The 27,168-nt window shown below is 48.8% G+C and overlaps 1 protein-coding gene across 5 annotated transcripts in view; it reads right to left on the bottom strand.

Moving 5' to 3' along the window:
* LOC116545586 (whirlin) overlaps positions 1-27,168 on the bottom strand; it is a 104,926-nt gene that overhangs the window by 49,420 nt on the left and 28,338 nt on the right. For all 5 annotated transcript variants that reach the window (XM_032272125.1, XM_032272124.1, XM_032272123.1 and 2 more), the window contains exon 3: positions 16,037-16,162. In XM_032272125.1, the coding sequence (XP_032128016.1) occupies positions 16,037-16,162 (126 nt within the window). The remainder of the gene's footprint in view (positions 1-16,036; positions 16,163-27,168) is intronic.

Genomic DNA, 27,168 nt, shown 5'->3' on the forward strand with positions numbered 1-27,168 from the left:
CATGTGGTTACCTTACAGGGTTATACTGAAAATCAGAAATAATATTTTAAAGCTAATTTTTAAAAAATACTTTTATCTGCATCAAGGGCTTGCTAGAGATTCTCTGGCTACATCTTCACCATGTTCCAAGAGATATTATTACCCCAGCTTTACAAATGAGGAAACTGAGTCTCGGGGTGATAAAGTGACAAGACAGGTTTTACCCACCCTGCAACACCCCCCCCGCCACGAATGTCATCACTGCTCCTGGCACACAGTAGGTGTCAGAAGCAGCTGCTGTTGTCATTATTATTAGTTATTCCCCCAAAAAAATACTTTCTGGCTGAGATACAGCTTTAGTCATAAATTCTTAAATAATTATAAAAGTTGAGCTAGGCCCATGCTCTCACGTGGGGGTGACAGACATTGAATCATCTGGGCCACAGGTCCCCCTTTTCTGCACCATGGCAGACACAGCACTAAGCAACTCTTAGCATTAGCTAACTATCCCTTCTTGCAGAGTCCGGCTGTAACCACACAGGTACAAACACGTGTACAGGCGCACTGATGAAAGGGCATTGGCATGGAAGTGATTGATGGCTTGCTGCCCTTGGGAGTGGAAAAAGCACTGGATTTTGGGTCAGAGAAACATGGACGAAACCTTCCCAAGGTAAAATAGGAAGTCCTTTGCCAGTCCAAGGCAGTGTGACTTTGTACTCAGCCGTCCCTGTTGGCATCAGTACAGAGGTGAGGCATGTGGCCTTTGAATCGCAGCTTCTCTGCCAACTAAAAATAGGTTTTGGGGCAAGTTGCTTAATCTCTTTGAGTCTCGGGTTCTTGATCAGTCAAATGGGCGTGATGAAACTCAGGAGATCCTTTTGGGGATACCAAGAGGACAGAGCAAGATGATTCCGAGCATACACCTGGATGAGGCTGGGCCCGCAGCAGATGGGCAAGAAATAGTTGCTTTGGTGCCATCGTTATTACGGAGACATCAGAAATATCACTGTAGGGGGATGTGTGCCTGAACACACACACCGCACACACAGGAAAACCCGAAGTAAAGATCATTCGCTCCTCCCTCATTCTCAGGAAGCAGTAAGTTCAAGCTGCTACAGGGAAGGCCCTGCCCTGTGTTCCTCCCTCATTCTGCCTGAGAACCGCTTCACAAAGAGGTGGCCCATCTAAGTTCTGTAGGAGCCTCTGGGGTTCACCGGAGAAGTTGTGAGGAGAGGGAGGGTACGAGAATGGGACTTCTGTGAGTAAGTGCTGGACCTACTTGCATTTGAATCCCACCTCATCTTCCTATTAACTGTGTGACCTTGGGCAAGTTACTTAAACTCTCTGGGCTTCAGCTGCCCACTCTAAAATGGGGATCATACCAGAGCCCCCTTGCAGGGGTACTGGGAGGATCAAATCACTCACTGTAGGCACAGCACTCAGTAAGCACCATGGGTGGGACAGAGGGCAGATTCCTCAAACGCTGGCAATTGCTGTCATCATTACTGCATGTTAGAAATAACTAGAAGACTGCTCTGCCCTAATGACTTATTTCTGTCATTACTATTCCTTCAGCAACACAGGAAAGGTAAAGAATAAAAATTTAAAAATATATTATTAGCGTTTTCTGTTATCACCACTACCCTCACACTACTGTATCTTCTGCAATTTTCACCATGCTCTTACTAAAACGTATCCCAAAGGGCCAGAAGAATCCTCCAGGTTCCAAATCTAAAAGCAGACTGTGCAGAAACATCAGGTAGGTGTCACCAATGTGCTGACGGCAGAGAACCGGGCAGAAGTGGGGAGAGCTGGCCGCCCGGCTGCCAAGGGGCATCGGCCTGAGTATCCATCACGCAAATTCAGAGTTATAGGGCTAACAAGGGAGGCTCTGGAGCCAGATCCCCATCCTGGCTCCAGCAGATCCCCATCCTGGCTCCAGCTCCCTGCTGTGTGACCTTGAGCAAGTGATGCCCTCTCTGAGCCTCAGTTTACACATCTTTCAATGAAGGATGGTATGGTACCTACCGCGGAGACTGTTTAGGGATTCACTACAGTGGAACCTAAAAAGCGCTTAGCGGGGTGCCCAGCCTAGAATAATCACTCTGTGGATGCTGGCTGCCACCATTTCTCTCACCAGCGCTCTGCCAGCACAGCACCTGGGGCACCAGGAGTCTTTGCTGCTTTCTGCCTCCCCCTCCCATCCTCCCCAGTCAATGCCATTTCTATGCAGAGCGTGCTACAGACACAAATCTAGGTGCTGGGTCACGCATCTTGCTCTGTCCATGGGCTGTCAGTACCTGGTGCCCACCCAAGTGCCTGCAGTGCTCCAACAACAAGAAACGCTCATTGGGGCCTGAGGCACCCAGGGAGGGACAAGGCCACCCCCTCTGCTGCCGGAAACAGCTCTCTCCAAACCCCGCTGCTCAAGGAAAACCTAACACAAGCATGCTCTGGAGACATTCTGCAGTTTCTCCTTCCTGCATTTTTTTTTTCTCTCTCTGACGGCAGAAGAGGCAACATTATAGATTTTAAATCACAATAGGAAAGAATGATAATGCTAAGCCTGCAAAAATACACATTTGCCACATTTCTGTGCTTCTACTTTTAAGGAGGCCCATCTCAATACTCTGAAATGGCAACAGCTTAATCAAAATCTTGTAAATTAGAGATGTCAGGTTTTGAAGAAGAAGGGAAGCAACTATCTACGAAGTTCATGGTTGAAATTAAAAGGAACAAACAAACAAGAAGGGTCCCAAGTCACGGTGTATAGTAGGTCAGACCAAAAGAGATCTGAAAGGACGTGCCACATGCTGTCACATCCTGGTAAATTGTTTCTCTTTTCTACAACTGGCAAGTATTATTTCTGCATTGGAAAACATAGTAAAGATTTTAAAAATATGTATTACACTCTGCTAAGGGTGACTACCAGAATCCTCCACTGTAAACTTACTGTTTTCCCTTTATAATTATGAAGTACATTGATAGAGATATTTTGAAACCACACAGAAAATCTTTTTTCTGCTTAAGCTCATACCCACTTTTTTTGTTTTTTTTTGAAATGGAGTCTGGTTCTGTCGCCCAGGCTGGAGTGCAGTGATGTGATCTTGGCCTGCTGCAACCTCTGCTTTCCAAGTTCAAGCGATCCTCCTGCCTCAGCCTCCCGAGTAGCTAGGATTACAGATGCTTACCACCATTCCTGACTAATTTTTGTATTTTTAGTAGATACGAGGTTTCACCATGTTTTCCAGGCTGGTCTTGAACTCCTGATCTCAAGTGATCCACCCACCTCAGCCTCCCAAAGTATTGGGATTACAGGTGTGAGCCCCCACGCCTAGCTAACTCATGCCTACTTTTTAGCATCTATTCATGATTCTTGCCATGGAAATGATTACCAAACGTAATGTTCTAAGGGTGATTTTCTATTCCCATGTTTCTTCTACGTTTATTAACGGGAAAGGAAAATTGCCATTTTTCCTTCAGGAAGAATCATCCCTTCTCCCTCATTTATCTATTTATTCAGTTATTTATGTAATGGCATTAGTATGGGCTCATGGATGCTTATTTTATTCTCCTCTGGCTACAGAGAGTGCGTTTAGGTTGGCTTCTGTGCACATTTGATATGCTCATGCATTTACTTGCTTGTTTACTTTACAGCACGTCTTTACTTTCTGTCACAAGAAATCCCAGATTCATGCTGTTCATTTTCCCTGCCCTAGACCTGGAATCTACCATTCCTACAAAGAGCCCTGGTTCCTCTTATTTGAAGAACAGTATTTAGAAACCAAGATCCAGGTGCTAGGTGTACCTATTTTTTTGGGGTGACCCAGGCTACAGTCCCTTCTCAATGGATAGAGTGAGGAACAATAAATACGTATAATAATTCATACAGGTGCACATATCCACATCTATTTCTGTATCTATTCATCTCTGTGTATATGCTTCCCCAATTTTGCTTTTTTTTTTTTTTTTTTTGAGACAGAGTTCTGTTCTTGTTGACCAGGCTGGAGTGCAGTGGCACGATCTCGGCTCACGGCAACCTCTGCATCCTGGGTTCACGCAATTCTCCTGCCTCAGCCTCCCGTAGCTGGGATTACAGGCATGTGCCACCATGCCCAGCTAATTTTTTGTATTTTTAGTAGAGACGGGGTTTCTCCATGTTGGTCAAGCTGGTCTCGAACTCCCGACCTCAGGTAATCTGCCCACCTCAGCCTCTCAAAGTGCTGGGATTACAGACATGAGCCACCACACCCGGCCCCTAATCCATATACTTTTGGGGCAGGGGGATTTCAACTGAAGTACAGTGTTGGTATATGGCTCTTCTTGGTTTCTGTCTTATAATACCAATGCTTCCGAGCTACTTAGGTCAGTTCCTTCCTTCTCTATCCCCTTGCAGTGTGGTTATGGAAATCATTCGTAACAGTTGTGTTGTCTTCATTCATCTCAGTCTGCATTCTATCTTCCTCTCCCTGTCCACGCGGTGCCCTCTCCCACGCCCATCCTGGCTGAGTTCTACAAATGTGTACACAGTAAAGTCACTCTGTGCTGTACAGTTCTATGAATTTGACAAATGCAGAGTCATGCATCCACCACTGCAGTTCTAACACAAAAGTTTCCTGGATATTTTGCCCATTTGGTTTTTGAGAGTTTTTCACACATTCTTGATACAGTCTCTGACTTATAGTGGGTCCACTTACGATTTTTCAACTTCATGCATTCAGTAGAAATCATACTTCAAGCACCTATACAACCATTCTGTTTTTCACTTTCAATATAGTATTCAATAAATTATATGGGATATTCAATACTTCATTAAGAAATAGGCTTTGTGTTAGGTGATTTTGCCCAACTGTAGACTAACGTAAGTGCTCTGCTCATTTAAGGCAGACTAGGCTAAGCTGTGATGTTTGGTAATTAGGTGTACTAAATGGATTTTTGATTTACAATATTTTCAACTTACTATAGGTTTATTGAGATATAAAACCATCATAAGTTGAGGACCATCTTTTCAAGTTCTATGTTAGAAATGTGATTGGAAAATATTTTATTTTCCTTTTCTTCTTTTTCTTTTCTCTTCCTTTTTTTTTTTTTTTTTTTTTTGAGATAGGGTCTTGCTCTGTTGCCCAGGCTGGAATGCAGTGGCACGATCAAAGCTTACTGGAGCCTTGACCTCCTGGGCTCAAGTGATCCTCTCACCTCAGCCTCTCTACTAGCTGAAACGACAGGTATGCACCACCATAAGTGGGTAATTTTTTTTTGTATCTTTTGGTAGAGAAAGAGTTTTGTTATGTTGCCCAGGCTGGTTTTGAACTCCTGGGCTCAAGCAGTCTGCCCACCTTGGCCTCCCAAAGTGCTGGGATTATAGGCATGAGCCACTATGCCTGGCTGGAAAATATTTTAATTCTGTAACTTATCTCTTCATTCTCTTAAAAGTACCTTTTCAGGCATGGTGGTACATGTCTATAGTCTACTTGGGAGGCTGAGGTGGAAGGATCACCTGAGCTTTGGAAGTCGAGGCTGCAGTGAGCCTAGATCTAACCACTGCACTCAGGCCTGGGCAATGGGAGTGAGGGGGAAAAAAAAAAAAAAAGAATATCTTTTGCAGAGCAAGAATTTTTCATTTTAATAAAGTCTGTTGTGTCAATCTTTTATTGGTCATACTTTGCCTAACCCAAGGTCACACAAATTTTGTATTATAAATTCCTCTGAAAGTATTATAGTTTTACATTTTACATTTTAGTCTATGATTTATTTTGAGTTGATTTTCGTATAAGGTGTGAGGCTGAGGTTCACTTGTTTGCATATAGACAGCCAATTGTTCCAGCACCATCTGCTGAAAGGACTACTCTTTCTCCAGTGAATTGCCTTTGCACTTTTGCCAAAAATCACTTGGGTATATTTGTGTGGGTTTATTTCTGGACCCTGTTCTGTTCCACGGATCTATGTACCCCGCCTTTCACTGACACTACACTATCTTGTTTACCTTCGTTTTACAGTCAGTCTGGAAGTCAGGTACAGAGTCCTCCAACTTGCTCTTATTTCAGAATTGTTTTGGCTCCTCTGGTTTCTTTGTATTTCCATAAAAAAATTAGAACCAGCTTATAAATAAAAAAAAAAAAAAAAAAAAAAAAAAAAAAAAAAAAGCTTCCTGGGGTTGGAATTGGAATTATGTTGAATCTAGATCAAATTAGAAGATTCAACATATTTAGTCTTCCAATCAATGAACACAGGTCTCTCCATTTATTTAGGTTTTGGTTTTTTTGTTCTGTAATTGTCAGCATACAGAAACGACACATATTTTGTTGGCTATGTATACCTAAGTATTTTAGTACTATTATAAATGGTATTGTTACTAACTTGGATTCCAGCTGTTCATTGCTAGAAATACAGTTGATTTTTGTACTTTGACTTTTGTGTCTTTTGCGAGTCTTTGAGATTTTCTTTTTCTTTTTTTCTTGTTTTTGTTTTTTGTTTTTTTTGAGATGGGAGTCTTGCTCTGTCACCCAGGCTGGAGTGCAATGGCACGATCTCAGCTCACTGCAACCTCCACCTCCCAGGTTCAAGTGATTCTCCTGCCACAGCCTCTTGAGTAGCTGGGATTACAGGCGTGCGCCACCATGGCCAGCTAATTCTGCATTTTTAGTAGAGACGGGGCTTCTCCATGTTGGTCAGGCTGGTTTCAAACTCCCAAACTCAGGTGATCCGCCCACCTCAGCCTCCCAAAGTGCTGGAATTACAGGCATGAGCCGCCATGCCTGGCCGAATCTTTGAAATTTTCTATGCAGACGGTCAGAGTTTTATTTGTTCTTTTTGGATCTGTACGCCTTTTATTTCTTTTTCTTGACTTATTACACTGAATACAATGTCTAGTATGATACTGAGTAGAACAATTGAGAGAAAAATTTTGCCTTCTTTCAATCTTAAAGGAAAGCATTAATTTTTCACCATGAAATATGTTAGCTGTGAGTTTTCTGTGGATACTCTTCCTCAGATTTGATTCTTAGTTTGTTTAGAGTCTTTATCATGAATAGATGTTGAATTTTTTTAAGTATGTTCTCTGATCACATGGCTTTTTTCTTTTAATTTGTTAATTACATTGATTTTCAAATCAGCGTTGCATTCCTTGTATAAAACCCACTTGGTTGGGGTGAATTATCCCTCAAAGAGATTGCTGGATTTGATTTGCTAATGTTTTGTGGAGAATATTTCCATCTGTGTTTGTGAAGGATAGTGGTTGGGTTTTCTTTTCTTATAATGTATCTAGTCTTAGTATTGTATAATACCAGCTTCATAAAACGAGTTGGGAAGTATTCTCTCATGTCTTATTTTCAGTACGAGAAAATACAGTATTTCTTCTTTAACTGCTTGACAGAAGTCATTCATAAAACTGTCTGGGTTTGATTTTTTTTTTTAAATTTAACTATAAACTTCATTTCTTTTTGACATGTAGTATATAGAATATCTATAGGTTACCTATTTTTCTTTCTTGAGTGTTAGTAGTTTGGGTCTTTCAAGAAATTGGTCCATTCATCCAAGTTGTGGAATTTAAAGGCAGAGAGTTGCTTGTAAGAAACCCTTATTATCTGAGGTTTTTTTAAACTGTCAGGAATTATATAAATATTAAGACATTATTTTTGTCATCTTCATTAGGATTGTCGTAAGATCAGCCATAATCACAGAATGAAATACATTTAAAAGATCCTTATTAAACAAATATTATATAGGAACTGATGTGGTCTGGATGTTTGTCCCCAATGTTGGAGGTGGGGCCTGCTGGGATGTGTTTGGGTCATGGGGGTTTGGTGCTCTCCCAGAGGTAATAAGTTCTCGCTCTACTAGTTCATGTGAGAACTGGTTGTTTAAAAGAGCCCGGGACCTCTCTTGCTCGCTCTCTCACCTTGTGACACATCTGCTCCCATTTCACCATCTGCCATGAGTAGAAGCATCCTGAGGTCTCACCAGAAGCAGATGCCAGCACCTTGCTTTTTGTACAGTCTACAGAACTGTGAGTCATGATAAACCTCTTTATAAATTACACAGCCTCAGGTATTCCTTTATAGCAATGCAAAACAAACACAGTAACCACACCCCTTCCTTCATGAAGACACAGGAAGCAGGCATGGAGAGTCTGTTGGGCTTGCTCTCACCTCCCAACAGAAGCATCAGGACAGAATCAGCAGACAAAACCAAACTGCCTGATGGCAAGGGGGCTCTATGCTGGCGGCCCAGAGCTCTGGGCCCTTCTCTCAGCCAGTCCTTTCCTCCCCTCTGGCCTTCAGCATTCCCATGTGTAAAATGGAGGGTTGGCAGCTGAGATCTGTGAGTGTAGACTGATTCCTGCCATCTGCCCTCCATCAGGGAAGAGCTGAAGATGGCACCTAATGTCCAGAGAGCACCTGTGACGAGCAAACCTCACTGTGGGCCAGGCTGCTACTCAGTTTCCTTTACCCCAAAGGCAAGCGTCTCTGAGAGACAGGGTCTGATTGCTCAATTCACAACCCAGGTGAGTGGAAAAACCAGTCACACTTCTCAAACAAAAATGCCTGCTCTGTGCTGTGTTCAGGCCAGGATGCAAAGGAGACAGTGCTCAAGATAGACGGTTTGTAGTCAAAGGCACCTAGCTCAGAGCCTGCCTTCTCCACAGTCACTTTAAGACAAGAACAATTTCCTGAATACCTAATATGTGCCAGGTGCTGTCTTGGGAAGGGATACGATGTATAAAGAATACTCATTCTTTACCCAATGTAGCCATGATCTAGAAGAAGAGACATTCATTAAACAAGCACTCAATTCAATTTACAGATGGGCTAAGAATTTCAGCCAGGTGTGGTGGCTCACACCTGTAATCCCAGCAATTTGGGAGGCTGACGTGGGTTGATCACTTGAGGTCAGGAGTTTGAGACCAGCCTGGCCAACATGGTGAAACCCTGTGTCTACTAACACACACACACACACACACACACACACACACACACACACACACACACGCGTGCGCGCGCGCGCGCAAAATTAGCCGGGCATATTAGGGCAGCTGGCACCTGTAATCGCAGCTACTCAGGAAGCTGAGGCAGGAGAATTGCTTGAACCTGGGAGGCAAAGGTTGCAGTGAGCTGAGATCACGCCACTGCACTCCAGCCTGGGCAACAGAACAAGATTCCATCTGAAAAAAAAAAAAAAAAAAAAGAGTTCCTACCTCCTAGAGCTGGGTAGAGAGAGATGACACCTATCGATCACCTGCTGCTTGGTGTGTACTTAGCATGGGATGCTGTCCAGAGAGGGCGGGTGCGGAGAACAGACCCTGGCAGAAGCCAGTCTGTGGAGGGGACAGTCCCAGCTCGGTTGGCTTCACCTATGAAGCCAATATGGTCAGGCTCCTGGCAAAGCCCAGCATCCGTGATAGACCTGCAGAGCTGCAGGTCATCCCCACCGTCACTGAAACACTGTTCCTGCAGCAGACACTTGATGGGCCTGGCCCTGTGGCCACAGGCAGCATCACAGTGACCCCAAGAATGAGACATTCATGGGAACAGAGATTCTGTTCTAAGGAGCCTCAGTCAGGATGGCATCTGCCTCCCTTAGCAGAGATGAAATGTGCTCCCACCCCTGGGTAACCTCAGGTGTGAAGGACGTGGGCCAGGCAAGATCCAGGAACCACGCTGGGCTTGGGGAGCTTGGTGATTTCTAAGAAGACTCAATGTCCTTTATTTCCTCTCTCTGCAGTCTTTTGATATTTGATCAAGTCAGGGTACTTGGAAGGTGGCAGAGCATAGTGTATGACCTTTGGAGGGCCTTAAAAGGCCAGATTCTAGATCCCTGTGTAATTCCAGGGAACACTGCACCTCTCTGAGCCTCAGTTGTTCACGTATTAAATAATGTTATTAATGTCCCCCACACGGCTACCAGGAGGACAAAATAAAAGTGTATCTAATGTGTGAGTACAGTGCCTGATTCATAATGACTGGTTAATAAATGGCAACTGCTATCACTATGGTTAATTTTAAATGCCAGTCAATCTCAGTCGTCCTTAAAGGAACAAAGAAGGTTCTGTGGTCCATTCTCTGGCGGGGTTTAAAGCTGGGGGCAGGTGCAAAGGAATAAGAGAGATCCAAAGATAAACTCTGAAAGGGGTGTTAGCCCCCACTGGGGGGGATGGAAAGGTGCCAAGTTCCGTGGGGCCTCCCCAGGGCAAATGCTGGGAACCTGCCTGACCCCCCTAAGTGCTTCTCCACTTAGGGCAGTGCCGTCCTGACCCTCCCCTGGACTCAAGCCAGGCCCTCAGGAGCTAAGTGGGCTGAGCAGCTGGAAGCCAAGCAAAAGGCACATTTTCTCTCCAGGGAAGCTCTGCATGGCAGCAAGGAGCCCTATTTACAAATAAAGCCTTTTCTTGGCTCCACTGCCCACATAGCCAAGCCCCCTTATTCCATTTCAATAGGCCTAATTCCACCGAAAGTGCATTGGCAATACAAAGAATTAATCAGTCCTGGATGCCCAAGTGAGTGTAGGCAGGTGTTAGCATATCCAAAGGGCCTTGGAGGGGAAAGTACAATAATGGAAGGAATATAAAATGCTTTCCTGCAGAGGGCACTGAAGATAGAAAGGACTTTACTGAAGGCGGGCATTTTATGAGCAAATAAAGCCTTTGATTGCCTGCAACTGAGAGGCAAACTAAAGTGAGTGGAGAACTTCTACGGAATATTCTTTCTCTGCCTTGTTTCCAAATGGAAATCACTTTATTGCTGTTTTTAAGGCCATAAAAGGAATACTTGCCCCATTCAGATGCGGCCTAAGGACATAAAGAACAAAGTGAAAATCATCCCTAATCTTACCACCTGAGATAACCACTGTTGACACTGTGCTGTGCGTCCAGCACAGATGCTTCTCTATGCATAGTCTTGCATTCGTGCAGAATACAGATGAAATCCTGTTAGCTATGTGCTTCTGCCGTCCGCATTTCTCACTTAACAACACCCCACAAACATCCTGCCACATTAATCACTGCAGACCTTGACCATCATCTTTCACAGCTGTACAGTCCTGGGTGAATTACAGCTCCTGTGTGACCTGGTTGTTTCCTCAGCAGCATCGCCAGGCATCTTCTCCCCACCTGGCTCTCTGCATTCAGCCACACGGGCCTTCCTCTGCATGCTGGGACATTTCTTTCCACTTCAGGGACTTGCCATTTGCTGTTCTTGCTGCCTGGAATTCTCATTTCCTCTTTCACATAACTAGTTTTGTTCTCTTTTAAATTTCAACCGAAATGCTTCCTCCTCCAGGAAGCCTTCCCAGATATCCAAGACCAGGGCTGGTCTCCCCTATTATACACACAATTGGTTCCATGTGCTTTGCCATCTTGGTATTTGTCACAGTTGTAACTAAATACACAGTTGTACAATTTGTTTTTGTTTTTCTTACTAGAATATAAACTGAGGAGGTTAGAGACTGTGTCCGTCTTGCTCAGCTCAGAAGCTGCAAAGTACAGTGTTAGCTTACAAGAATCGTTAGTATTTGTACTCACAGACTAAATGGAAAGAGGTAAAGCAAGAGACAGCCACAGACACTTGCCTACATGGACTGTCCACATCCTTCCACACAAAAGAGGGATCTATCAGCTGGTTACTGATGTTGACATCTCTTCGTGAATATGAAAACTACAGGTGAAAGAATGGAGTACATTCCTGGCGTCTGGGCACCCTCTTTGTGCTGGCTGCCAGGAAGCTCAGGGCCAAGTCTGTGTTCTGCCTGTAGCTGCAGCCTTACACGGCAACTGTTCTGGAATATCGCTCATTCAGGCTTCATCTGTTTCCCTGTCCCCCATTTTCCTTCTCCCCAATTTCTTCCACTCACTTAAAATTTTTACTCTGTGTAAAGAGAACTCTCTGTAACTTTTCAGGCCAGGAAAATGTGCAGATCTAGGAGAAGACCTCAGAGATCATCTAGCCCAAGTGTCAAGCAGGGAGACTGTGGCCCGGGGAGGGGAAGGGCAGGCCCACCTTCACACAGCTTGTCGTGGAGGTCCCAGGGCTCCTGTCCTTCTCTGCACAAGGCAACCCCAGGCTCTGTCAAGCCTGGGTTTAAATAACAGCTCTGACAACAGAAAGAATTTGATCTTGGGCAACTCAGCTTAAGTCTATAAGTCTTGGTTTCTTCAGCTGTAAACCGAGGGCTGGGAGGTGCTATATTATCTTGGTTAAGAACGTGGACTTGGAGTTTGCTGGCGTGTGTTAAAATCTCAGCTCTAGCACTTAGCTGGGTGGTCTTGGACAAGTCACTTAACATTGTTCCTGAATCTCTTATCTATAAATTGGCAAGAAGAACATTATTTCTTTAAACATATCATTGCAAAAATTATGTAATAATGAATGAGAATAGCACAGTTCCTGACAGAGAAATTGCTCAATAAAAAAGTAACGTGATAATAAAAGACACCACTCATCAGTAATCAGAGAGGAGGAGAGATGCTTAGTGCTCTCAGGCCAAGACCTAACATGCTGTGTCTCTGGAATGCTCCCGCTCTCCCTTTCTCTTAACGTGGATTTAATCAGGGGTATTCACTACCAACAAGGTATGTAAGCTGTTCATGCATTTATGTCACTAAGGACACTATGGCACCACACAATGTTCTCTCAAGGAAGGACCAGAGGAAAACTGTTCTGAGGCCTCAGAAGGAGTAATAACTGGACATGTCAAACACAGCTGGTCTGTTTTCCTCTTACAGACATTACTGACCTGCTTCACTCTTTGTGCTGGCTGCCAGGAAGCTCGGAGCCAAGTCTGTGCCCTGCCTGTACCGGGGTCTGAAGCCCCACACAGCAGGTGCTCTGGGAAATCACTCATCCGGGCTTCATCTCTTTTTCTCTGCACCATTTTCCTCCTCCCCAATCTCCTCCACTTATTCAAATCTTTCCTCTGTGTTTAGAAACTGCCTCTAACTTTTGTTTAAGTTTTTTTGGGGGGGAAATAAATGGCTTTTAAACTTCATACAGACTAAATGCAATGTAGTATGCTGGAATAGGCTGGGTCCTAGAACAGAAAAAATACATGAGCTGAGAAACTGTGAATAAAGCCTATAGTGTGTTTAACGATATTGTACTGATGTTAGTTTCTCGGTCTTGACAAATATACCACAGTTATACATGATGCCAACATTAGAGGAAGCTGGGTGAAGGATAAACAGGAATTCTCTGCAACTTTTCACCAAGTCTAAAATTATTCCGACATACATTTATTAAACAAAAATTGCATACAGAATATTATAAGATTATTTCCTCCTGGAGTCCCAACAAGGCTTCACTCCTACCCGCTAAAAGCAAAGCAAGTACCTAGATCCAACACATTTCAGAATCAACTAGACCCAACCGACACTGCGGAACACCTCCTACCCATCTGGCTGGCCTGGTTATGGGCACAGTTCTAGAATCAGACTCCTCATTCCTGGATGGGAATCCTGGCTTTCCCTCTCATTAGCTGTGCAACTCTCTGAGTCTCACCTACTGAGCCTGTAAAATGGTGCTCACCAAAGGGTGAATGCTCGAGGGGATGGATACCCCATTCTCCACGATGCGATTATTACACACTGCATGCCCAAATTCAAACATTTCATGTATCCCCCAAATGTATACACCTACTATGTACCCACAAAAATTAAAACTAATAAAAATGGTGCTCACAACAGAACCTACTTTCACGAGAGTAGCATGAGGTTAAACAAGTTAACGACGTAAAGCACCCGGAAGAGCACCTGGGAGAAAAGACACATGATCAGTGTAAAGTACCACGTCGATAATGACGATGATGATGATGTTTGTCTGAGTCCATTTGGACTGCTATAACGAAGTACCACAGACTGGGTGGCTTACAAGCAACAGGAATTCACATCTCACAGTTTTAGAGGTTGGAAGTCCACGATCAAGACATCAGCAGGTTCACTGGCTGGTGAGGACCCATCTGCTGGTTCATAGACTGTGCCTTCTTGCTGTGTTCTCACATGGTGGAAGGGGTGAGGCAGCCCCTGCAGCATTTTTTATAAGGGCACTAATCCCATTCAGGGGGCTCCACCCTCATGACCTAATCACCTCCCAAAGGCCCCACCTCCTAATACTATCACCTTGTGGGTAAGGATTTCAATGCATGAATTTTGGAGGAACACAATCAATGGTGATGTTTACTATACTAAATAATTCCCCCATGTGATCTTTGCAATAATCCTGAGAAACGAATGTTATCTGTTATTATTATGTAGGAAAGGGAAGCAAGGTGAAGCAAGTTAATGATGTAAAGCACTTGGAAGAGTAACTGGGAAAGGGGAGACATGACAGATGTTAGTGATTACGTCAGTGATGATGATGATGATGTCTGCCTTTGTCCCTTTGGGCTGCTATATCAAAGTACCAGAGACTAGGTGGCTTATAAACAACAGAAATGTATGTCCCACAGTTTTGGAAGTCAAAGATCAAGATGCCAGCAGGTTCAGTGTCTGGAGAGGACTTACTTAGTATTACTATACAGGAAAGGGAATACCAGACAGGTGGAGGGACTCTCCAAGGTCACACAGCTGTGACAGCAAAAGCAACAAAACTGGGACTTGAACCCAGTCTCCCCTACGGCAAACCCAGAGCTCTTCCCACGATGCCTGTTTCCTAAGAGAACATGACGGACGCATCGTCTCTGTACTCTAGCCTGTCTGCCATGATGTGGTTTGGTGGCCACATGTGACCTTTTCTTCTTGTCTGCATGAAGCATGAAATCTCGTGATATCGGGGCATGACAGGAAGGCCCTTTGTTACAAAGACAGCCTCATCATGTGCTGTGTTCCCCTGACTTTGCACACAGACTAGGCATCCATGCAGTGAGTCACCAACACTCAGACGCGTGGTCCTCTGGCCAGCTGCTCCCATCTTTCCCCTTTACCCATCCCTCTCTCTCACACTCCCCATGGCCTGGCTCAAATGCCACCTGTGCCATGGTCACCACTACCCATCGCTGCTGCTGTGGCATCCCCAGCATCAGAATTTAGCCCAAACGCACTGTGCTCTTTAATTTGGTGACTGGTGTCCTGGGTCCGGCATCCTCCTTTTGCCTCTCTGAGCGAGTTCCCGGGCTCCCCAGCAGGGTGCTAAGTGAGGGCTTTGAAATTCAGACTGCCTAACTTCAAATTCTGCTGTGCAACCCACCAGTTGTGTGGCCTTGGACAAGTCAGTTTAACCGCTCTATGCCTCAGTTTCCCCAACTGGAAAATGTGAGTAGTAATACCCTATCCCTCAGGGCAGCTCGAGGAGTCAATGAGATGATATGTGCAAAGTGGATCACAAATGCTGGGCACAGAGTTAGGCCTCTTAAAATGCGAGCTAACAGCCAGGTGCGGTGGCGCATGCCTGTAGTCCCCGCTACTCGGGAGGCTGAGGCTGGAGGATCGCTTGAGCCCAGGAGTTCTGGGCTGCAGTGCGCTATGTCGACTGGGTATCCGCACCAAGTTCAGCATCAATATAGTGACCTCCCAGAAGCAGGGGACCACCAGGTTGCCTAAGGAGGGGTGAACTGGCCCAGGTTGGAAACAGAGCAGGTCAAAACTCCTGTGCTGATCAGTAGTGGGATCGCAGCTGCACTCTAGCCTGGGCAACATAGCGAGATCTCATCTCTCAAAAAAATAATAATAATAAATAATAAAAATAAATAAAACGGGAGCCGATAATATCATTTCAACAACTGCTAGTGCTGCCCAGGGAACCCCAACCCTGCACATCAGTTTCTCTCCTCTTCCATGTCAACACATCCTAACAAACCCTGAAGCCAGGGCCATCATGGGCCGTCACAGGCCATCAGCAGTGTTTGCAAAACAGTAGCACGACAAGTTCAGGCTGGCCTGCTGCCCACGCCACGTAGGCGGCCAACCCGCTGTTGCTGTGAGCTGTGAATTTAAATGTACAGCAGCCAGGGAGGGCTCCCCAGCTGGGACCAGTCCTCAAGGTGGGGTGCTGATTGCTTTGCTGGAAGTCTGATTAAAATCAGCAGCAAAGAGCTCCACACACAGAGCCTGCCCTCCCTCACACCCTCCCCTCACCTTGAGCCCGCTGCCTTCTGCTTCAGAGCCTGGGTCCACGCCAGTGATGTAAATGCCAAGGCCGTACTCAGCTCCCCCACGGATCGTGAGGCCCAGTGACCGGCCGTCCCCCAGCACCAGGTTCACCTGTAAGAGGGAGAGGAGAACATCAGAGGGACTGGGGCAGCCATACCTTCAGGAGACAGCAGGCTGCAGAGCCTCCTCTTGTACCTTGAAGAGCACAGCTTATCTGGCTGGCAAGGAGGTCCAAGCCAAGTCCTGGAAGATACCCTAGAACATTCCACTTCCTGCCCCAGCTCCGCTCTGACTTGATGGGTGACCTTGAGGAAGCCCCTCACCCTCTCTGGGTCACAGCTGCAACTGCAGTGGGAAGAAGGTGCTGAGAGGGATGACCTCCAGCGTCCCCTCAGGGCTAACATCCGAGACTTCTCAGACACTCCACACCTTCCTCAAGTCACAGTGGCCACGTTCACTAAGGCTCCAGTCAGGGGGTGACTGTTCACACCCCGGGGTCTCAATTAGGTGACATCTTCCCTCCTTAGGATCAAGGTTCAGGCCAGAATCAGAGCAGCCACTACCCTGCCTCCCCAGGGGTTTCCCGTCACCTCAGGGGTTTCCCATCATCTCAGGGGCCTCCCGTCACCTCAGGGGTCTCCTGTCACCTCAGGAGTCTACCTCTCCTGATGTCTGCTGTTTCCCTGGGGGTCTTCTGCCTCCCTAGGGTCTTCTGCTCTGCCATCCGTCCTAAAGGACCATGACGGTCCCTAGCTCTACATACATAGGGTTTGCCCACTAAATGCAGCCCCAGAGCTGGGGCTCGGAGATGAGATAGACACAGTCCTGCTCACGAGGGGCCCACAGTCTAGTGGTACAGACAGTCAACTGACCTTCATGGGCAGCGTGATCAGCGTGTGACAAAGCACCTCGAGGGCCACAGGGTGCAGAGAAGGGGCAATGGTCCTGACTGGGGTGGGGGGTGCTTCCTGGAGACAGTGGCGTGTCTCTGATGAGATGGCAGGGTGAGCGAGAGTCAGACAGGGGGTGGGGAAGGGGAATGGAGCATTCCAGGGATATGAGATGGCTCATGTCAGTGCTCAGTTAGGAGAGCAAGCACCGCCCGGGAGGAGGTGAGTCGCTGTGGCCAGAGCAGGGAGTGCTGGGGGCCAGGGTGGGGCTCGGGAGGACAGGCAGTGGGGGCTGCAGATAGATTCCGGAAGGGGTCCTAATCCATGAGGGAGGCGGCAGGAATGTGCAGGTTAAGTGTACCTTGGGTGTAAATGGTGGATTCAAGGAAAAGCAAGCAGGGGACCAGAATAGCTGAAACCCAGCCCAAAGAGGACAGACACACGTGGCAACAAGACCCGGTGACATGCGAGGGGTCCAGAGAGAGCAGTGTGACTGCCCACAGGACAGGGACGGTGGGGATCTTCAGGCACCAGGAAACAGCTCATTGCAGTAGGGAAGGCCATCCAGCCAGATTTCTATTTCGGAAGTTAGTCATCCAAGAGTTAAGCATTCTGTGCCCTTTAAACATGTTGTCTCAGGGGAGAGGTGGTGAAGAATACAGACTCAAGTCCCAACGTTCCAGGGGTGGGCACAGCTGTGTGACCTTAAGCAAGTTACTTAACCTCTCTGTGCCTCAGCCTCCTCCCCTAAAAATGAGGATGACAATAATATCTGCCTGTCTTATAAGGTTACCAGGAAGAGGATTAAAAGACAAGTCAGAGCTTGTGGCCGGTCTCTGGACCCTAGTAGATGCTCAATAAATATCAGCTACTGTTGGTTCGGTTGTACACATAAGTCCTGCTAGGAAACCGGACAATGTCACACAGTCGCAGCTGACTCGTGACCAAGTCAGACCTGGGTTCTGCCCACCTTGGGAACCCAGAACCCTTTAATGCACTGCTTCTCTCTGATGACCACCGCTTGGAAACAAAAGCAGTGGCTCTGCTCCTGTTGGCTGCCGACCGACGTCAGGAAAGAGCCCAACAGACAGTGACTCTCCAGGGTTTGGTTCCAGGACGGCAGACTCCGCAGTATGGCAGGGTGGTCTAGCTCGTGGGGTAATGCCCGGGATAATCCCAGGTCTGTGGGACCAGCTCTAGTTTGCTCCTCAGACAGAATGGCCGCGTTAATAAGGCGGGCCCTGGTGAGGCCCATGGAGCTCGGCAGGGAGCAAGCAGGAGACCCACAGGCGGCCGCTGGTTCGACAGATGTTCTAGAAACAGCAGGCTCTGCGGACACTGGAGGTCAGACTTGGGAACAGTGACCTAGCGCCCATGATCTGACTCGTCCTGCCCCAGTGCAGTGCCAGCTCCAAGGCCTGAGCAGATCTGAGGGGACTTGGGTTCAAGGCCCACCCTGGTCCCTTGTCACAGGCAGCTCTGTGTATTTGGGAGGCGACACAGAATGGTGGTTAATACATGTTCGGGCTCCAGAGCCAGACTGCCAACTTGCTAGGTGTGTGACCCCGGCCAAGCTGCTTCACCTCTTCTCTGTGCCTCAGTTTCCTCATCTAGAAAACGGAGAAACCAGTCATGCCCACTTCTCCTGGCTGCTGTGAGGGATGAGTGGGTCCATTTATGTAGATTGTGTCGAGTCGTGGCTGGCACAGGAAGGCACTAGGAAACAGTGTCTGTGGCTATCCTCACAGTGGCATCTTGGCCAAGCCAACAGGTGCGACGTGGAAAACGTGCCACAGCCTTCCTCATGGGGGACGATGACGGTGGGTTGCTGCACAGGCCGGGATGACCACGTGGACATGAGCCAGGCTGGACTTCCATCCAAACACCTCCGAGCCGGGAGTCTGTGCTAGGCCTTGTGCTGGGTCCCTCCAGAGGCTCAGGAGTCACCAGGTGGTAAGAGAATGCTGATAGGAAAGATCAAGGCCACCCAGGAAGGGACAGTGCACCCCTCCAGGACCAAGGCGCTTTTCCCCAGGGCAGCGAGTCCCTCCTCAAGAACTGTCCTAGGCCAAGGGAGCACCTCACCAGGATCATACCTCTCCCCGGAAGCAGCTCTGTGGCTAGCGGCTGATGGGGCTGGGTAAAAGCCGGCCCCTGCCTCAATTCTGGACACCTCTGCAGGGCCATCCCAGCTCCAGAGCTCCCTGTGGGACCTGCCGAGACCCATGTTGAGAGGGCACCACAGCCCCGTCCTGTGTCCCTCACTCCTTTGCCAGCACTGACCCCAGGGCACTGTTGCCACAAATCACCACAGTCAGAGCCTAAGAGCAACACAGATTTCTTATCTGACCACTTGGGAGGCTGAAGTATAAAGTGTGCCAACAGGACCCCACTCCTCTTAGAGGCTCTGGAGGAGAACCGGCTTCCTTGCCTCTTCCAGCTTCTAGAGGCCACCTGCATTCCTCGGTTCACGGCCCCATCCTCCACCTTCAAGGCTGGCAGCACGGCACCTTCTAATCAGTCGCTCTCTGCTTTTATCATCACATCTCTCTTTCTCTGACCTCCTGACTCTGTCTTACAAGGACGCTTGTGATGACACTGGGCCCACCTGGACAATCCCCCATGTCAAGACCGTCACTCACTCACATCTGTAACACCCCTTTTGCTATATAAGGTTCCACTCACAGGTTCCAGGGAGGAGGAGGTGGACATCTTCAAACTTGAGGATACTCCTACAAACCTTTTTCAGGCAAATCTTGGTCTCAGAGTCTATTCCCAGGAGCCCAGCCAAAGGCAGAGTTCCCCAGAAATATGACCACTGAGCCTTGAAGGCTGGGCGGTGTGGGGGGGCACCCAGGGCCAGAGGAGGGAATGTGCCGCCCCAGGACCGACACGTGCTAAGCCCACACATAGGACAGCACGCAGCCCTCTGGAGTCACCACTTGGGTCCTATATGGCCAGAGTGTGCCAGGAGAGCAGGGAAAATGACTGAATTCACCTGGCTGGTGAGGGTGCCATGAGCCAGGCTAAGAGGCTGGGCTGTGAGCGGGCAGGGCAGTGACAGACTCCATTGTGGACTGCGGGGAGACTCCTGGGGACAGGGAGCAGGAGAGGGGATCTGGAGCTCCCCCATGAGAGGAGGTGTGTCTTACGATGTGGTGATGTGGGAGAAAGGTGAGGTTCAGACCAGGGACAGAGCAGAGAGGCTGGCTGAGGACACAGTAGGCAGCTCCTGCCCTGACCCCCACTCCTGCCACGCCCAGAAGGGCCCCCTCCTCCATGCTGTACCTTAAGGGCTTGGCACAAGCCAGGCCTGGCCTGAGGTCTACGCACCCAGGATCCCAGCTCCTTGGGTGACCTGCAGTCAGTCCTCCACCCCACTCCACCCCGCCACCCCAACCTAGGTCCCTTGCAGCTCCAGGACATGAAGATCTCGGTAGGGAGAGAGCCGAGAGGAGCTTGGGTGTCTTTGCAGCCAAGCCCAGGAACACACAGATGGCAGCCCATGTCTGCAGCAGCCTCCTCTGAATACCAAGGATGAAAACAAACCTCCCCACCTCCCCGCCACCTCCCCATAAATTCTTTACATCAGAATAAAATGAGTCCTTATCACAGAACTGTAATGACAGTTCTATCACGCACAGGGTAATCTGCCTCAATCACTTGCTGAAAATTCAACCAGCATTTGGCACGAAACGGAATTCATCTGTGGGAAAGCAAACGACACTGTGAGACGCAGCCTGGCCCAGTGAAACCAACAACACTACTGCTAATAATATTAATAGAATAATAACTCATGAAATTGATCACTAAATGTACTGAGTGCTTCCTATGTCCCAGGCGCCGTGCTAAGCACTTTACACAAATTACCTCATTGAATCCTCACTCCTCCTCTATGGTTTTGTTGTTATTCCCACTTTCCAGAGGAGGAAACTGAGGCTCGACTCTCACTGGGGGGTGAAATGATGGGTCTGAGATTCACACAGCCAGCAGCGTGGCCTGCCTGCAGTGCCTGGGCATGTAACCAAGGCACCACACTGCTTCTCACGGGCCTGAGTTTAAGTCCTGATTCTGCCCCTACTTTTGGGCACCCTTAGGATAAGCCTGTTGCTTCTCAGATCTTCAGTTGCCCAATCTATAAAATGAGAATTGTACCATCTGCCTGGGGCCAGCACTGCCCATGGCCAAGTTAGTAGCCATCTCCCTTCCTGCCTTGACATGGAGCCTCAACTATGTCCAGAGGCAACCGGAGCAGCTCCAGGCGATGACACCAGTCTAGGTCATCCGTTCCCCTCTACCAGGGACTGGAATACATGCAGGTAGTTCTAGGCCAGTTTTAGCCAAGAGGGGTGGTGGGGGATGTCTGCTAGGGGATTTTGGGTAAGGTCCCCCACTCTGAAAAGACAGAAATACAGGAAGAGAAGGGCCTCCTGTTCCCTCCACCCACTCTGCTTTGGGCACAGCTGTGAAAGGCTGTGATGGCAGGAGCAGTGGCTGCCATCTTGCAGCTGTGAAGCAACACGCCCAAGGCAAGAGCTAACAACAGGAGCAAGGAGAGACTCACTCCCTGGCAAACCACAGCTGGGGCTGCCCAGCCCTACGCTTCCGAAGAGAGCAGTGAACACGTGAATGTGTGTGCTCCTGCAATACAGGCCTTCTGTGATCCCCAGCCAAAAGCACCCCTAACTCATAGCACCGTACAGGGCTGTTGTAAAGATGAGGATGCCAGGGCTCCCCACTTCCACCCTTGCTCTTGCCATCTACCCTCCATCCAGCAGCTGGGCAGTCTGGCTGGACCCTCATCTGCACCAGATCCCTCCTCTGCTCAAAGCTCTGCCATGGCACCATCTCACTCAGAGTCTGGCTGCCTGTGCCTGCTGCCTCACTCCTCTGTAATCCCATAGGTCTTGCCGCTGTTCCTCCGGAGGCCCTGCTCTCCTGCCTGAGGCCTCCAGCCGCCTGGGGCACTCTGCCCAGATGGGCCGGATCCATGTACAATCACTTCCTCATTAGCTCCAGATCCTTTCTTTTTTTTTTTTTTTTTTTTTTTAAAGATGGAGTCTTGCTGTATCACCCAGGCTGGGGTGCAGTGGCACACTCTCGGCTTACTGCAACCTCTGCCTCCCAGGTTCAAGCGATTCTTCTGCCTCAGCCTCCCAAGTAGCTGGGATTATAGGCGTGTGCCACCGAGCCCAGCTAATTTTTGTACTTTTAGTAGAGACAGCATATCATCATGTTAGCCAGGCTGGTCACAAACTCCTGACCTCATGATCCACCCGCCTCGACCTCCCAGAGTGCTGAGATTACAAGTGTGGGCCACCGCGCCTGGCCCAAACCCTTTCTTTTGTCACCTTCTTAGTGAGGCCTTCCCTGCCCCTTCTCTAACACTGCCCCATGCATACACCACCCTCTCATGCCCCCATGCCTTTTCCTTGCTTAGTTCCCCCATTTTACAATAAACTCTATACTGTTTCTTCTCATGCCCCTCATGGTCCCCCCACAACACACTGGAGTGTCAGCCCTTGACAGTGGCCAAGGTGTGGTCTGTTCTTTGTCTGTTCACTGATGTATCCCCGGTATGCAGAGCACTCTTAGCGTACACAGCACTGCTGTAGCGCCAGTACACAGAGCACTCAAACGTACACGCTTTGGGGGAAAGAGACTATACCTAGACAGCATTCAGTGACTGATGGCTGTTGCTGGAATTCATCGCTATATCCAGGCGCTGTGCTCTGTGCTTATGAGCCTTGATTATTAATCCATGAAACAGCCTCCCATGGCTGGTGTGACCATCCTCCAATCAAGGATGGGAAAGCTTAAGTGACTCATTCAAGGTTAAGTGGCTTGCCCAAGGTCACACAGTCAGGAAGTTTCAGAAACAGGCTTCACACCCAGTGCTGCTGAGCCCAAAGCCCCCTCTCCTTGGGTTCCAGGCTTGAAGCAGCCTGAGCTGAAGGGCAGGTTCCATTTTGTTTCTGTGGCTGCTGGAGACACATGGGCTTGGCGGAGTGGCTGCGTCTGCTGCAGCAGGTTCTCACTGCTCATTGCAGAGTCAAGGGCTGTGGGACAGGGACACTGCAGAGGAACAAGACTTAGGAGGTTCTCAATACAGTTCATGGGCAAATGACCGGGCAGGGGTGAGAGGGGCATCTGAGTTCTACAAATAGCTATTCCTGCCCCCCATCACTCCCAGAGCAGATTCCAGATGCTGACCAAGATGACTGGTGCTGTGGCAGGCGGCCTCTGTGGTCTCTCCACCCGGAGGGAGCCAAGCCACCACTGCAGCTGTGCACGGGCCGGACCCAAAGGGCCAGAGCCAGGGGACACTGAAGGGCCCAGGCGTTAAGCCTGAGAATGTGAGCATGACCTGTCCCAGCCGCTCTCTAGCTGTATGACCTGGATGATTCATGCAGGCTCTCCAGGCCTCCATTTTCTTATCTGGAAAATGGGAGTAATGATACTATCTGTAGGTATTTTATAGGACTGGCTTGTCAGTCAAATGACTCTACAAAACCAGTTTTCGGTGAAATCTGAAAACTGCAGTGCAGAGATAAAGCCCTGGGAAGCTGTGGTTCCATCACTCTGATGCTGTGTCATCACCAGGTTAACAACCCCATCTCCAAAAAATATGCGTGACAGAAGTGTAAGTGTGGTGAGTGGAAGCAGCAGAGGCAGGAGAAGCAAGCCTTCTTCTGAACGCCCATCTGTGACTTTCTGTTGCATGCTCTGCAATGGCCCCAGGCTGAGCACCCACACTTTCACAGTCAGAACCCAAGAACAGGTGATCGGTCCTGCAGCTCAGACCACATTCCCAAGCTTGTGGGAGGCACGGAGGAGAAGGGAGGGCGCCGGCCTCAGAGCAGGGTCTGGAAACATGCTTGTTCCCTCCACCCCAAAGACCCCAAAGCAACACCCTCACTCTCCCATCCTGATGCAGCCTCCTCCCCTAGGTCTTCCTTCCTTCTCTCCTGCCATCCCAGTTCTGTAAGCGGATTCAAACCATCCTCCATTTCAAAGAAATGAGTTCACTCCACTTCAACTCAAGAACAATCTCATCCTGAATATGCGCACGGGAGGGAGTGCTGGCACCTTCCCCCGAGGTTCATTTTCCCCCTTGGAAGCTCACCTTGATTAAAACAAGAAACATCACCACCGGCTCCAGAAGTTCTTTGTGTTTATACTTAGACACTCTCACCCCTCTTGAAAATGAGCTTTGCACACCTTCTTTTTCATGGTCTTGCTAAAGGTCTTTGCAAACCTGGAATTGATTTTGCCCTTCTTCCCTCACCATTTAAGAGAATGCCCAGCGAGTCTCTGTTGTCTACAGAAATAAACTGTCCCCCACCCACACATTCCCAGCCCAGCATCTCAGCCTGCAGGAGCCAACTCCATATTCTACTTCTCCAACCTTGTTCCACAGCCAAAGGAATCGCTTCGGACCCGTTTTGTGCTCTCTAACCTCTGGACATTGTCATGCTATTCCCTCTGTCTGGATCATCCTTCCCTTCTACTGCCACATGTCCAAACCTAAAATGCTGCCTCTTCCAGGAAGCCTTACCCAATTTCTCTGGTGGGCAGGATCTCCCTCCTCTACATACCACAGCACTCTCACTGTCCCTTTCAGAGGACATGTATCACATTTATACCTCATGGAATGTGCCAGAACAAGTCCTGCGCCACAAACCTGCTTCCTCACACTGGGGAGGAGAAACAGGGGAATGGTTAGGATCAACAGCTTAAAAAGAGGCAGAATTGACCTTGCCCCTGAACACCACCAAGTCCCTGCTGGGACCCTCAGCACTGTCATCACGTTGCTAAGGCATCACATAAAGGCCCAAAGCGAAGACACATCAGGAAAAAACTCACACTACCTCATACCCACGAGGACAGCTACCATCAAAACAACAGAATAACAAGTGCTGGCCAGGATGCGGAGGAAGTGGAACGCTGTGCACCCCTGGTGGGAACGGAACGTGGAGCAGACACCAGGGAAGACATCATGTGGGGTCCTCGAAAAATTAAAAATACAACCGCCATATGGTCCAGCAATTCCACTTGGGCGTATATATCCAAAAAAACTAAAAGCAAGAGGTAGAACCAAGGTTTGAACTCAGGCCGCCTGGGACCCAAGGTCTTACCATCCCTGCCACGCTGACGCTATCCCACTTAACCCCCCACGACAAATCCATTCCAGTTTATGAGAGCTGTAGAGGCCGCGGGTTAGTACGACACGGGAAGCTGTACCCTGAGCGCTCTGCACCTGCCCCATTCACGTCTGAGGATTTGACAGTGATTTCAGAGTAGCCGGGTCTGACTCCCCGAGCACCACATTTGTTCTTCCCTCTGTTCTTTGTCTCCAGCATCACAGGACAGTTCTCATACAATGGCACAGAGGAGGACGCTCCTGAAAAGAGCTATAAAGCATAACCAGCTTCAGTGGATGGCATAAGGATTTTCAGGGGTAACCTGGCTACATGTGTGATTTTTATGTCACTATTGCCCTGAGAATCCACATCCTGAGAGAGGCACCTCCTCTGTGGAGGTTATGTTTACAGGTCCAAGAGTCTGGTCATGGCTTTTTAGACCATCAGAAGATGGGACCAGGCTGCTGGAGAGAAGAGAATCAGAGCCCACCAGGCCCCTTACTCCAGATCCAGCAGCCAGGGATCCAGAGACATCAGCCCATGCCTCTTCCCAATAGGAAATGGGCTTTCCACACTGCACCAGGAAGAGGAGGAGCAAAGAGGAGGGTGGGTGCGCCAGTCTGGGGCTGCAGAATCTGGGAAGGCCTCTCTGGCATGGTTCAGGGTGTCTCCTGCCTCCTGTGGTCTCTGAGACCTCCCTGGAGTACGATTCATGCAGCCTCCACCTCTGCATTTTTTTTTTTTTTTTTAATTTTTGAGGCAGAAGCTTACTCTGTCGCTCAGGCTAGAGTGAAGTGGGGCAATCACAGCTCACTGCAGCCTGGACCTCCTGGGCTCAGGTGTTCCTCCCAGCTCAGCCTCCTAAGTAGCTGGGACCACAGACGCATGCCATCACATCTGGCTATATTTTTTTTAAATGACTTGTAGAGACGGGTCCTCACTGTGTTGTGCAGGCTGATCTTGAACTCCTGGGCTCAAGCAATCCTCCTACCTCAGCCTCCCAAAGAGCTGGGATTACAGGTGTGAGCCACTGTGCCCGGTCCCATGATCTTATACGAGTTACTCTGAGACTCCCAGAGGCAGTTAACCCAGCCCCCACCCTCCCATCTGCTCAATCCTTGCAGACGCTGGCCTCAGTCCTACCTCAGGGCCTTTGCACACACTGTCCTTGCTGCCTGGGATTTTCAGTCCCTGAATGGTATACAGCAGGTCCCTCTCCCTCTCTAGGTCTCAGCTCAGAAGCCATCCCCTCAGAGAAGTCCTCTCTGACCACCTCGCCCCAAACAGCCCCTCCCTCCCTGCACTCTACCCTGCTCCTGGTTTCACTGCCTCCCATCAGTTTGCACTATCTTCATTATCTTATCTTGTTCGCTAGTGCTCATTTCTGGATTACCGTCTCACGCTTCCCACCACCTCCAAACTCTCTGGACGCTTCCCCAGAGCAGGGCCTCAGCGCTCTGGTTCACTGCTTCATTCTCACCTCCCAGAACACTGCCAGGCACCCAGGTGCTCAGTAAACACTGGGAGACTTGCTGGCTGGGTCGTGGTGGCCACAGTGCTGAGCCTCAGGTTCCTCATCTGTAAAATGGGGATGACAACACCTACCCCCATCGAGGTGGCTTTGAGGGGGACTCAGGAAGACGCTGTGAGCACAGGGCTGGGCACACAAGCTCTATCAATGATAAGCTCAACTCACCCCATGCCCTGTACAGGAAAACGACCAAAAAAGGTAAAGCAAGGTCGGTGCCCAACACTAGACGGCTGCCCTTGAACGTGACTCAGTCCCACTGGCAGCATTCTCTCAAGACTGCCAGAGAACACGTTCCCTGGTGGGGAGGGCGTACGAGCCCACCCAGCCCTGGCAACCTTGACGCGGTCCGGGCTGCCGCATTGCATACCAACGAGCCACTCACTGCCGCTCGCCTCCGGTAGAAGCTGCTGTGATGTCTGCGGCGTCCTGCATATTGACGTTTGAGCAAAGAACACGAAACACATTAAATAAATGTTACGGTCTTATCGGCAGGAAAAGGAGAGCTGAGAAAGAGTCTCCAGAGGGAAGGCACTTGGCTGGGAGCCCAAGCCA

Source organism: Sapajus apella, unplaced genomic scaffold (assembly GCF_009761245.1).
Source record: "Sapajus apella isolate SASKATOON/1434 unplaced genomic scaffold, GSC_monkey_1.0 scaffold294, whole genome shotgun sequence".
In the NCBI taxonomy this organism is placed as follows: domain Eukaryota; kingdom Metazoa; phylum Chordata; class Mammalia; order Primates; family Cebidae; genus Sapajus; species Sapajus apella.